General features: G+C 45.8%; 1 protein-coding gene across 6 annotated transcripts in view; it reads right to left on the bottom strand.

The window, feature by feature from the left end:
- Positions 1-1938: 1938 nt before the first annotated feature.
- The window catches only part of LOC105476347 (glutamate ionotropic receptor kainate type subunit 4), a 484554-nt gene continuing 475119 nt past the window's right edge, over positions 1939-11373 (bottom strand). For 5 of the 6 annotated variants that reach the window (XM_071075720.1, XM_071075723.1, XM_071075724.1 and 2 more), the window contains 2 exons: positions 8675-8793; positions 4431-4922 (listed from right to left, as the gene is read on the bottom strand). In XM_071075720.1, coding sequence (XP_070931821.1) covers positions 4566-4922; positions 8675-8793 — 476 coding nt within the window. In that variant the 3' untranslated portion in view covers positions 4431-4565. Of the gene's footprint in view, positions 4923-8674; positions 8794-11373 lie in introns of all 6 variants that reach the window. The other variant, XM_071075721.1, reaches the window with a different exon arrangement.

The following is an 11373-nucleotide window of genomic DNA, read 5'->3' as shown; positions in this document are numbered from 1 at the left end:
TCCTCTGAATTTCTACATGGTTAGTATTCCAAACCACACACTCTAGCACTTTCATTGTTACATTTTGTGTGATATTTTTTCCGTTTCTTACAGGTTAGTTTTTTCCTTCAAGCAGAGTGTAGATCACTGCTTCTATGTCTTATTTCTGGCAAAATCTAACGTGGTGCGGGGTGCTAGGTAATACCCTCTCCAGGTCACTTACCAATCTATGGAAAAGTGCCAGTGTTCCCTGACAACCAAGAAACAACATTTGATTGGGCACAAGGAATACTGAAGAGTGGGCAGGAGCTTTAGCTAATTTTCTACAGGAGAATCTTTTGCCCTAAATACAGATGATAGAGGGATTTGTAATCCACCATCTGTATCTAGTCTAACTTGTAAATAGGATCAAGCCCTCAGTTGCTACACCCATCATTCACAATGCACTGACATGCATTGTGACATGTAAATCCTGGTGACTGAAATATTTATATGCATATGCTTAGTTAACCTACGGATATAGTATATGCTGAATTTTTTTATGACCCTTCTTGGGGCCTCAATTTTCTGCCACTTCTGGTAGAGAGCTTAGTTTTTACTTCATTGCCTTCGTAGACTTCTTTCTTTCTTGATCTCAGCATTACTTCTGCTGTTTGTCAAATGCTAACATTCGTATTTGTTTCATTCACTCTCCAGATTTGGAAATTAGTATGAAATTCATAAAACTTGAATGATAATGTTCTAACAGCAGTGGTGGAATTTCTCTTGCTTGATTGCCCTCAAATTACAACAAGCTTGTTGACCATGTAGGCTCTAAAATTTGGATTTTTTTTCCCTTTGGAAGCCACACCCAGTAACAACTTTTTCCCCTATGGGAAAAGTCTTAGGAGAGCATACTGTCCCCAGCCTTTGAGGCAAACCTTAGGATGGGCAGGTTGTCAGTTCCTGAGGGCACTCTCTGGCCACTTTGGGGAGTCGCCTGTGGGGAGAAAGTCACCATTCCCGGAAAGGCAAAGGAATTACTCAGGTCGCTTTAATTTCTCTTTGAGAAGATCCCACAGGAAGCATTAGCTATAAGCAAAATCTTTATGAAAGGATTCCTTCTCTGAATTTTCCAAACAGGCCTCTTTGTTATTACCCCAAGAGAGCTTTGTTATTACCCCAACGAGTCAGGCACTCAAATCTCCCTTATCATTTCCAGACTGTTTTACCTTGCTGTGAACATCCAGTTGGTGGGAGGGCCACAAACGGTCTCTCAAGCTTCTCTCAAACCACCAATCTGGCGTTTCTGAAACGCCCCAGCCCTTTTCTGGCCTTGTGTACTTGACTCCTACACCACGGGGAAGCTCCCCCTTGGATTCCAAAAGAAAACTAAACTCCTTGGAATCCAAAACTAAGAAACTTTCACAGAGTGGCCCCAGGTGGATTGGTTATCATGATATTTCAGTCTCACCTAACCAATAAGAGAGCTGGCTGGCACGTTCCCAGGAAGAATATTCTCATATGAGCAGTGGATGAGAGGAAGCCAAAAGATTTTCGGCCCTCTCCATGCTCACCTTACACTCCACCTGGGTTCTGAGGTAGAGATCTTGTGACGGTTGGGGCCCTGCAAAGCAATTAAAAGAAATAAAGCAAAGTATTATATTTTAATTGATGTAATCTTCAAGCTCCCAGTGGAATCTGGGGTGATATCTGACTAGAGTTACCCTAGGTATCAATAGATGACTATTCTGTGAAAGTGCATTTAGGAAGACAAAACCCTAGGAATCCTGAACTTCATTAACATATGTATCCGTTTTTGGGGATGGGGGGCGGATTGGCTCTGGCTCCTAGGACTAAAAATTGAAAGAAGCCACCTAGACTTTTCTGGGATCTGAACAAAGAGCCAAAGCGGGTGGGGGAGTAGAGAGGGAGGTGGAGAGAGGGAGAGAGAGAGGGCAGGTGGAGGGGAAGACAGAGAGTGGGTTTATGATTTTATTTGCTTTTCAAGTCTAGTACCTGGATATTAGACACACTAAACCATACTTTCTAAACCCAAACAGCTTTCATCCATCACTAACATTTCAGGGTTTGTTTCTGTTTTATTGTAAATATTCCAGTTGAAGAAAGATAAACAGACAAGAAAAAACTGCTTTATACAGTTACAGAGTCAGATAGAAAATACAGAATGGAAAAGAAAGCCAACAACCAACAGATAAAAAGTGGAGACAAACCAAGGAAGGGTACTAGCTGGTTGCAAATTCACCCACCAGCTCGAGCGAGGTGCGGCCCTCGTCTCAGCAGCTAACAGAAACCATCTAGCGCTGGCAGTCTTATCTTGATTCCACACGGAGAAAGAAACAGACTATAAATGATGCATAGGGACATATATTTCACTAATCCATTAAAAAAAGTTTGCTATTGATCAAGATAGCCTGCTCATAAAAACGAGTTTTTTTTTAAAAAACCACCCTTCCCGCCCCAAATGTGATCTGACAGTAGGAACCACGTTGTCAGAAGCATGAGATGGAGCTGCAGGTTGGAGCACAGTGGCACCATTGGGGTCTGTGGTCAGCCGGCCTTCAGGTGCCCTTCCCACCAAATCCATGTTTCTCCACGAGGATCAAGGCAAGGTTTAAAAAAAAAGACCCACGTGTCTTGCACAGCTTGTTGTCATTTGATGGTTAAAGAGAAAAAAGATAAAGGATTCAAATTCATGAGTGAGGTCAGGTGAGGACAAAATGAGTATCCCTCACAGGAATAATCAGGGTACCGTTCGGCCCCCAGGACGGCAGCCCTAACTAACTGTCCTGGCATAAAGAGGATGCCGACCAACCCAAATGGCAAAAACATGAATTAAGCTCGTCATCTTCCAAAGATGTCTTTATTTTAGTACATTTGCAACAGCAACAAAAGTGAGGACAATTCCATTCAAGGTGGTGGCAGCGGTGGTGGAGGTGGAGGTGGTGGTAGTGGCTGTTTGTTTCTCTCTCTCTGAATTTGCTAAGTTTACAACCGGAAATTGCATAGAATTTGTTTTCCATCAGCAAATGAGAACTCTCTGCGTGAAACTCCTAATTGGTGAAGTCAAGCAAAGGTCAAGCAGCTGCAGAAAGCCTCACCCCTCCCATCACACGTGTGCTCTGGACTCTGCAAACTTCTCACATGGAGAGCAGTCACTAGCAGTCACCTGGTAACCTGGACAGCATCAGTAACTCCTATTTGGTGGATGGAACAGAAGTTCAATGCTTTACCTAAAGTCATACAAGGTGGGGGGCTACTGCTCAAGCTGAGGTTAGGACTCAGGAGTTCCTGGTTCCCAGGACTGTGTATTGACTAGGAGACTCCACCTCTCTCCCAGGAACCTAGCAAATTCTTGATTACTTAAGGTCTTTCTATGGAATAAATACACACACGCACACGCGCACACACATACACACACATACACTTGCACCCAGGTCTCACATCTAAGTAGCAAGAAACTACCCAATCCATGATTGATAGTCTTAGGGGTCTGGCTTCATAGGCAGCCACTGAGTTTGGTTGAAAAGAGATGCAGTTGACAAAGTATGCACCATACCAACGGCGTGGCCCAGTCCTTCCTCCTCTGTGAACAGCATGTTCCACGGGAAGCCAAGGCCATGGTATGGGAAAATTCTATCCACTCTTTCCGCTCCTTAAACGAAGTCCTAGGACACTTTGTGCATTCTGTTCTCCTCCCCTGTCTGTCTTCAGAGACTACATTCACAAAAAGATCAAATCAAACACAGTAACAGTGAAAGTCAGAAAGAGAAAGGGAAAGAAAAGACAGATTAACCCTTGACATCCCAGGCGTTTCAAGGTCTCTCTGAGTATCCGATGAGTTAATTGCTTTTTGGCATCTACAACTTTACTTCAATGCTTTTGAGACTCTCCATCTGACTCTTCCCGAGACCCCTTCTCTTGTGCTCCTGCAGGCCCCCAATCACCATACAGAAAGGAGAGTTAAGCACCTGAAATCGGATGCACTGGTAACGCAATATCCCAAAATTCAGGAAGAAGAAGAAATGGGGATTATTTAGGCTTCCATTCCCTAACCCAGCCTCCCCCTCCAAAAAACACAAAACAAATTAACATAACTGGGAAGATGACAAAGAAGAAACGGAGAGGAGGAAAGGGAAAAGAACATTAACAAAAATATACAAATCCAGAAATGAAAAACTTCCCTGTTTAATTTTTTTTTTCGGTAAGAACTAGACAGAGGGTACATTGGCCTCTGACTAGGGGGAATTCAGCTGATGATTCCACCAATTCATTGGACTGGTCTGGGTAGGGACCCCCCACCCTATACTCTGTTATTTTGGCGAGAGGGAAAGGCCCGCTGGGAGAAGATGTGTCTTTGTGCCCAGGAGGGAGGGCCGTCCTTTGCCACTTGGGTGCAACGTCTCCGGGTGGACCCCGCTGCCTGACCGGGCGCGGTCTCTGGCTGGGGCGTCAGGCTCCTTGATCTTTTGGAAAAGTGACTGGCTCCGAAATCCGGAGAGGTGTCGACGCTGTACAAGTCCCGGCTCGCGGCTGACAGCAGTGCCCGCCCCGCCCCGCCTCCGCGCGTCCTGTGGCCGCCGGGACTACTCGGGCTCGCTGCTGTTGGTGGTCTTCTCCCACTCCAGGCTCTCCTCGCTGCGGGCGGGCGACGGCCGTGCCCGCAGGCCCTGGAAGCGGCGGCACTCGGGGCAGACGCGGATGTGCGTGCAGCCGCGGGCCACCAGGGCGGCCTCCTGCGCCAGTCTCTGCGCGAGCTGGTCGGGCTCCCCTGCCCCGCACAGCTTCCCGTTGCTGAGCGTCGCCGTGCCCCGGGGCCTGCGCTCCTCGGGTATGGGGGGCCGGGGCGGCGGGACTCCGGCGCGCCGCCGGCGGGGGTGGATACTGTCCTGACACAGGATGATACTGCGCAGCTCGGTCACCATCTCCTGGCAGACGGACACCTGGAGGAGATAGCGAGGTCAGGGCCCAGCCCCTCAACCAGCCACCGCGGGCCCCTTGCTAGTTCGCTGGGATGGGGGATGAGGGGGACAGCGGTCACAGAATCGTGTCATGTTAGGTATGAAGATAATAAAGGCTTTTCAGTCCATCTCCTCACTCCACTCCCATTTAATGTCCAAACACCCTCCATACCATAATATTCAAGAGCCCCACCAGCTGGTCTCCAATCTTTGATGAACACCTTCAAAGACAATGATCTCCCTTTTTTTTTTTTTTTTTTTTTTGCACATTTCCATTAAATGCTGCTTCCTTTTACCCAGCTAACAATTTCTGTCCCTGAAATTTTCATTCATTGATCCCAGCTAAATTTGGACCTTGAAGTCTACCAAATAAATAATTCCTCCACCACATGTCAGTCTCTCAAGTATCTGAAAAGGCTACCATGTCTCTATGAACATTCTGTTCCTTAGGCTGAAGATTCCTGTTTCTTTTAGCCAACCGGTTATAGCTGGAGATGGATGTATCCTCATGATAACAAAAACAAGAGGAGGGTAATACAATGCACAAACAGTATAGTATGTATCACACCCAGTGGGTCTGGGGCAGACTTGAATGCAAACCCACTAATATTCCTGTAGCAATATGTACGTACACTCACACCGTGTGTGATAAAGGCCACAAACATCAGTCAAGCGAAGTCACCACTAAGTGCATTTGCATCAAACTTACAAGGAACTTGGAACTCTCCCAGCTTTTTAGGTTTCAGAACTGTGGATGAAGAATACAGGAGAGGGCTGGGCACCTGTAATCCCAGCACTTTGGAAGGCCAAGGTAGGCGAATCACTTGAGGTCAGGAGTTCAAGACCAGCCTGACCAACATGGTGAAACCCTGTCTCTACTAAAACCACAAAAATTAGCTGGGTGTGGTGGTGTGTGCCTGTAATCCCATCTACTCGGGAGGCTGAGTGGGGAAAATCACATAAAGCCGGGAGGCGGAGGTTGCAGTGAGCTGAGATACTGCCACTGCACTCCACTCCAGCCTGGGCAACAGTGAGACTCTATATCAAAAAAAAAAAAAAAAAGAGAGAATATAGATGGGCCTGTATTTTTTGTTTGTTTGTTTGTTTAGACAGAATCTTGCTCTGTTGCCTAGGCTGGAGTGCAGTGCCGCAATCTCAGCTCACTGCAACCTCCGCCTCCTGGGTTCAAGTGATTCTCCTGCCTCAGCCTCTCCAGTAGCTGGGATTACAGGCACGCGCCACCACACCCAGCTAAATTTTGTATTTCTTAGTAAAGACTGGGTTTCACTATGTTGGCCAGGCTGGTCTTGAACTGCTGACCTCATGACTCACCCGCCTCGGCCTCCCAAAGTGCTGGGATTACAGGCGTGAGCCACTGTGCCCGGCCGATGGGCCTGTATTACTACGATTACTATTATTATTATATCCATTTCACAAATGTAGAAATGGAGGCTCAGAGAAGTTATGCATATTGCCAAAAATTGACTAATAGCTGACTCTGAATTTGGACCAATACCTATCAACTCCAAGCCCACACATGCTCTGCTGAGTGCCCTACTCTGAGTTGAAAGGACACTTTCCTAGACCATATGGGAGCAGAAGTCCTCAGTTCTTTCACGTTCTTTCTTCCAATTCTATAAATGGGACAGTTGTTCTACCATAACCAAATCGCTAACACAGCACTGACTCTTTATTTTAGCTATTCGGAGTGCTCTAACTACTTGCTGAGTTTGTCAATGTACTTCCAGACCATGGGTGAGCTTTGGGGGAGAATAACAAAATGTGAAGCGGTTATAGAGAGGTGATGTCACTTAATGGAATATGGCCTACATTAGTTTTCCCGACTTGGATTATAGGACCCCATCACACCCCCACAATTGTTAACTAAATAGCAGAGACTCTTGGCAAGTCACCTAACCTCTCTTCTTCTAATAATAACTACAATAAAAATAGTACCACCTGCCTAATCTATTACATGTGACAATAACATAATAATGTAGATTTATTGACTGTCTACTGTGTGTCAAGCATAGGGATAAAAGACACAGTGTTTACTGCAGGCAGCTCAACCTCTAGTTGGGGGCTGATACCAAAATAATTGCAATGTGGTGTGTCAGTGGTTCATGCCTAGGTTACAGCGGTGTCAAGAAGAAGGAGGATGACCAATTGCTGAGACACAGCAGGAGAAATGAGGAAGGATTCAAGAGGAAGGGAACACTTAAACTAGGTCTTAGGGAATAAGTAAGACCGCCACCTTTTAAGGGGTGGGCAAAAGGAGAAAGCCAGTAAAGCTGGAGACAGCAACACGAGGGGAACCAAGAATCTGGGTGCCATGCAAGGCAAGGGAAAAGGGATTCTGGAAAAAAGTATCCCCATCATCAAGAGACACACCGAAGTCCAATAAGGCCCAATAGATTCTCTTTGGTTTGGTCCACTGGGAGGGGTCAGACCTTTAAGCACTGGCCTTTCAGTGCAGGGGTAGGGAGAAGACAGGCTGCCCTGGGTTTCGGACCAAAATGGGGGTGAGGAGATAGAGACTGAGATTCTCTCAGCTGGATCCCCTTGGTTTGGAAGAGGAGAGGGATAGAGCAAGCAATAGTAATCTTCCTATTATGTTGAAAGACGGCAGACGCGTTCATAATTGTGGATTGGAGAAAGAACAGGCAGAAAAAAAATACAGGGGAGAAAGAGGATAATCCTGGAGTAGCTGAGGAAAGACAGGATCAAGGAAGAGACAGCAGAAGGACTGGGCTATCTGCTGCAGCTGCAGGGTGGTGAGCTGTGGGGAGATGCTTAGTGGGGGTTTTAATTCAGGGCTGGCCACTCCTGATTTCTTGGGAGATGGGAAGTAAAATGAAGCTCTATGCATGCAGAAGCAGAGAAGCTTGAGGAGTGGGCAACAGCATGGAAGTCCTACAAGGAGACAGCAAAGGGGCTGAGCACAGAGGACCAGGACTGGCAGGCAGTGTTGTGCTAAGGCCCCATGTGAGGCCAGACTCCATAGACTTCCAGCGGCACTGTTTGTCCTGCTGTGAGATATTTCCCCAGTGCCAATTAGGAAAGGTTTTAGGAAGTTTCAGAGTTGGGAGATGAGATAGAGGCTAATGTAACTTTAAAAAAAAAAATCTAATAATGCAATTAACATGTAAGGATTTATATATCTTCCCTGGGGTGGGCTGGAAGAAGAGCAGGATAACATCTTCTTCCCTCTTCTCCAACTGTTGAAGCTGGGTAAAGTTTATGTTCACCCTGTCTCTCAGCCACAGCTGGGGAACTGAACTTATTCAAAATCCCCGAGAAGGGAGATAAAATTCTTGGATAAAATTCTTGAGTCAGGATATCTGTAAGGATCTTCCCCTGCAAGGCAAAAACATACTCGAAATGGAAGGACTGAGGTTGTCTTTTCCGTAGTAACCTGGTACTTTCACCTATTTTTCTCAACTACATCTTAAAGGATAGTTCTAGACGGCTTTGTTGTTCATAAAAGCTTTTTCGCATGCGTATTGGCTGGGCTGTTTCAAAGAAAACTGAAGCCCGGCGAGGTTAAGTGCCCCTTCTGTAGCTGCATAATTACTAAGTAATGAAGCATTGAGCCAAATCCCCTCTGCTGGGCACTGGGATTCTCTTCGCTGCACTTCCCGTGGGAAGCGTCAGAAATGACTTTATATGTGCATGAGTCGATGAACTTCACCCCATCTGCCAACACTATGGATCACACCCCTTTGAAAGTTTACCTCAGTTGCTTCTGAGTGTCTGAGAGTCCATAAAAACTCCAGCATAGCCATGAAAATGGCCACGATTAAGCCACAAATAAGAACCACAAAGATTCCACCAATATTCTCCATTCCCAGGCCTGTAAGAAAGTGATAACAAATAAAAAATATTGTAAAAGATCAGAAAGACACAATCATTGTATCAAAAATGCTAAAATCATTTAAACAAGAACTTGAGTATTGTAGATGCTCAAGTAGACACCCATGAGTCTACCTGACATAGAGACACCCAGTCCTGGAAGATATTTAATTATCTATCTGGAAAAAAATGCAGCATAGTTGAAATAAAATGGAAGAGAGAGATCTTGCCATCAATCAAGGACACTGGCAAGAAGCCTACCAAAGGGTGTCTGGGGCTGGGAGGTGGGGACCTTTTAAGAAAAGGGCTCAGGCAAACTCTGACAGCTTATAGAGAGAGACATGACGCCAAAATACCTGTCAGTTCTAACAGTTTCATAAAAGTTTTACTCAGTCTTCCTAATATTGTATTTATGTGATATAAAAGCAACTGTTTTGACCAAACCATGGATAGAAAAAATTCTATTTACCTATCTTTGTCAACATGTTACTAAAATACTTACTTGGAAAGTAAAACTTTTTTTTTTTTTTTTTTTTTTTTTTTGGTGAGACGGAGATTTACTCTTGTTGCCCAGCCTGGAGTGCAATGGTGCAATCTTGGTTCACCACATCCTCCGCCTCCCAGGTTCAAGCGATTCTCCTGCCTCAGCCTCCCGAGTAGCTGGGATTACAGGCATGTGCCACCAGGACTGACTAATTTTGTATTTTTAGTAGAGACGAGGTTTCACCGTGTTGCCCAGGCTGATCTCGAACTCCTGACCTCAGGTGATTCACCTGCCTTAGCCCCCTAAAGTGCTGGGATTACAGGAGTGAGCCACTGCGCCCGGCCTGGAAAGTAAAACTTTTTATCCCACCAAACGAGTGCTTCACAAACCAGTTGCCATCAGAACTGCCTAGAAAGCTTGCTGAAAATATTGATTCCCAGTCCTTACCCCAGACCTACTCAATCAGTATCTCTGGACATGGGGCCCAGGAATCTGTATTTTCACAGAAGTTTCACAGGTGATTCTTTTCTAGCCATTCCTAAAAATAGTTTACAAATTGGTAATTTTAGAAGCATTGCGCAAGTTTGTAAGTTCCTGGGAGTCAGACATCGTTTCTGGTCATGTCCTCATTGCAAAGCACAATACCTGGCACACAGTATATAGTCAATACATACTTATAGGATATGATGTGGCTGTTTCATTTCCACTGTGTCAAACACTGAGTTCAGCTATGGAATTAAATGCTTTTTTTGGCATTAGAGAAACTCAAACACAAAACACCCTGATTCAACTGGGGCCACAATCAGAAATCAGAAGGCATCTTTCATCCAGGAAGGTCTGTTGTGTCCCGTGTTCTTCAGGAATGCTTGCACATCTGAGTGTGCAGTCGGTAGTGTCCTCACAGAACACGGAGCCTCGTCAGTGTCAGGGGCAGTCAACTTTGCATGGTACTATGAAAGGAGTCACAGGGCCAGAGCAGAAATCGACGCTACCTTTTGCACCTTGGAAAACTGGAAAAATAGCCCTATCTGGCCACTTCAGGATGCCCAGGGGTTCCTTTCACAAAGTCCTAAGTGGATGCCTGATTTTTGTTTTTAAAATAACAGTGCAGTAGCCATCCCTGCCTACAACTGAAAATCTGCTTAGAATGACGCTGAGGACTCACATGATGAACGCACCAAATGAACTATACACTCTGATCTGCAGGTCCACAGTCAACTCTTGAGTACCTGTGTGAATGCGGGAATTCTCTATTTTGAATAATAAAAAATAGGGGATCATTTAAAAACTCAATTCTACCTTCCAGGAGGAAGGTGCTTAAATGGGCAAAAAGGCCTTAAAACACCTATATTTGGAGGCCCCATCTCACATAAAAGCAAAAGTAGAAGAAAATGCACCCACATCTTAACACCTGTCCCCCTAATCTGGGCCATTTGGGTAGAAGGTTTTCACTCTGGGAGCATCAAGAGCCACAAGAAGGAGGGGATGAAAAAGGGACACTTAAGAGGGAATGTACCAAGGAGCTGGCTGGGGTTTGTAGGCAGATACTTCAGCCCACAGATTTAGGGGTGGTGAGAACTGGAGTATTAGGATGTGTATCTGTGCGACACGGATGAATTACCTTCTCTGGCCAGCCCCTGTGGAGGGAGGCTGGGTGGACATCCCTCGTGAATGGGGAAATGACAATGGTGACATGAAGGACGGCCATCTGCTCAGGTAACTGGAGTCCCCAAGTGACTGCTGAGATTCTACAAGATACCCCCATCACTTGGCAATAGTTGTGATTGAGATAGAAAACAGGACAAGGGGGTGGGTGCAGTGGCTCACGCCTGTAATCCTAGCACTTTGGGAGGCCAAGGCAGGAGGATCCCTTGAGGTCAGGAGTTCGAGACCAGCCTGGCCAACATGGTGAAACCCCGTCTCCACTAAAAATGCAAAAATTAGCCAGGCATGTAATCCCAGCTACTTGGAAGGCTGAGATAGGAGAATCACTTGAACCCAGGAGGCGGAGGCTGCCACTTGATCCGAGATCGTGCCCTGGCACTCCAGCCTGGGCAACAGAGTGAGACTCCATCTCAAAAACAAAAACAAAAAACA

The sequence above is a fragment of the Macaca nemestrina genome, chromosome 12, assembly GCF_043159975.1.
Source record: "Macaca nemestrina isolate mMacNem1 chromosome 12, mMacNem.hap1, whole genome shotgun sequence".
Taxonomy (NCBI): Eukaryota; Metazoa; Chordata; class Mammalia; order Primates; family Cercopithecidae; genus Macaca; species Macaca nemestrina.
Note: the sequence above shows the minus strand (reverse complement) of the source record. Positions and strands in the feature narration are given on the sequence as shown.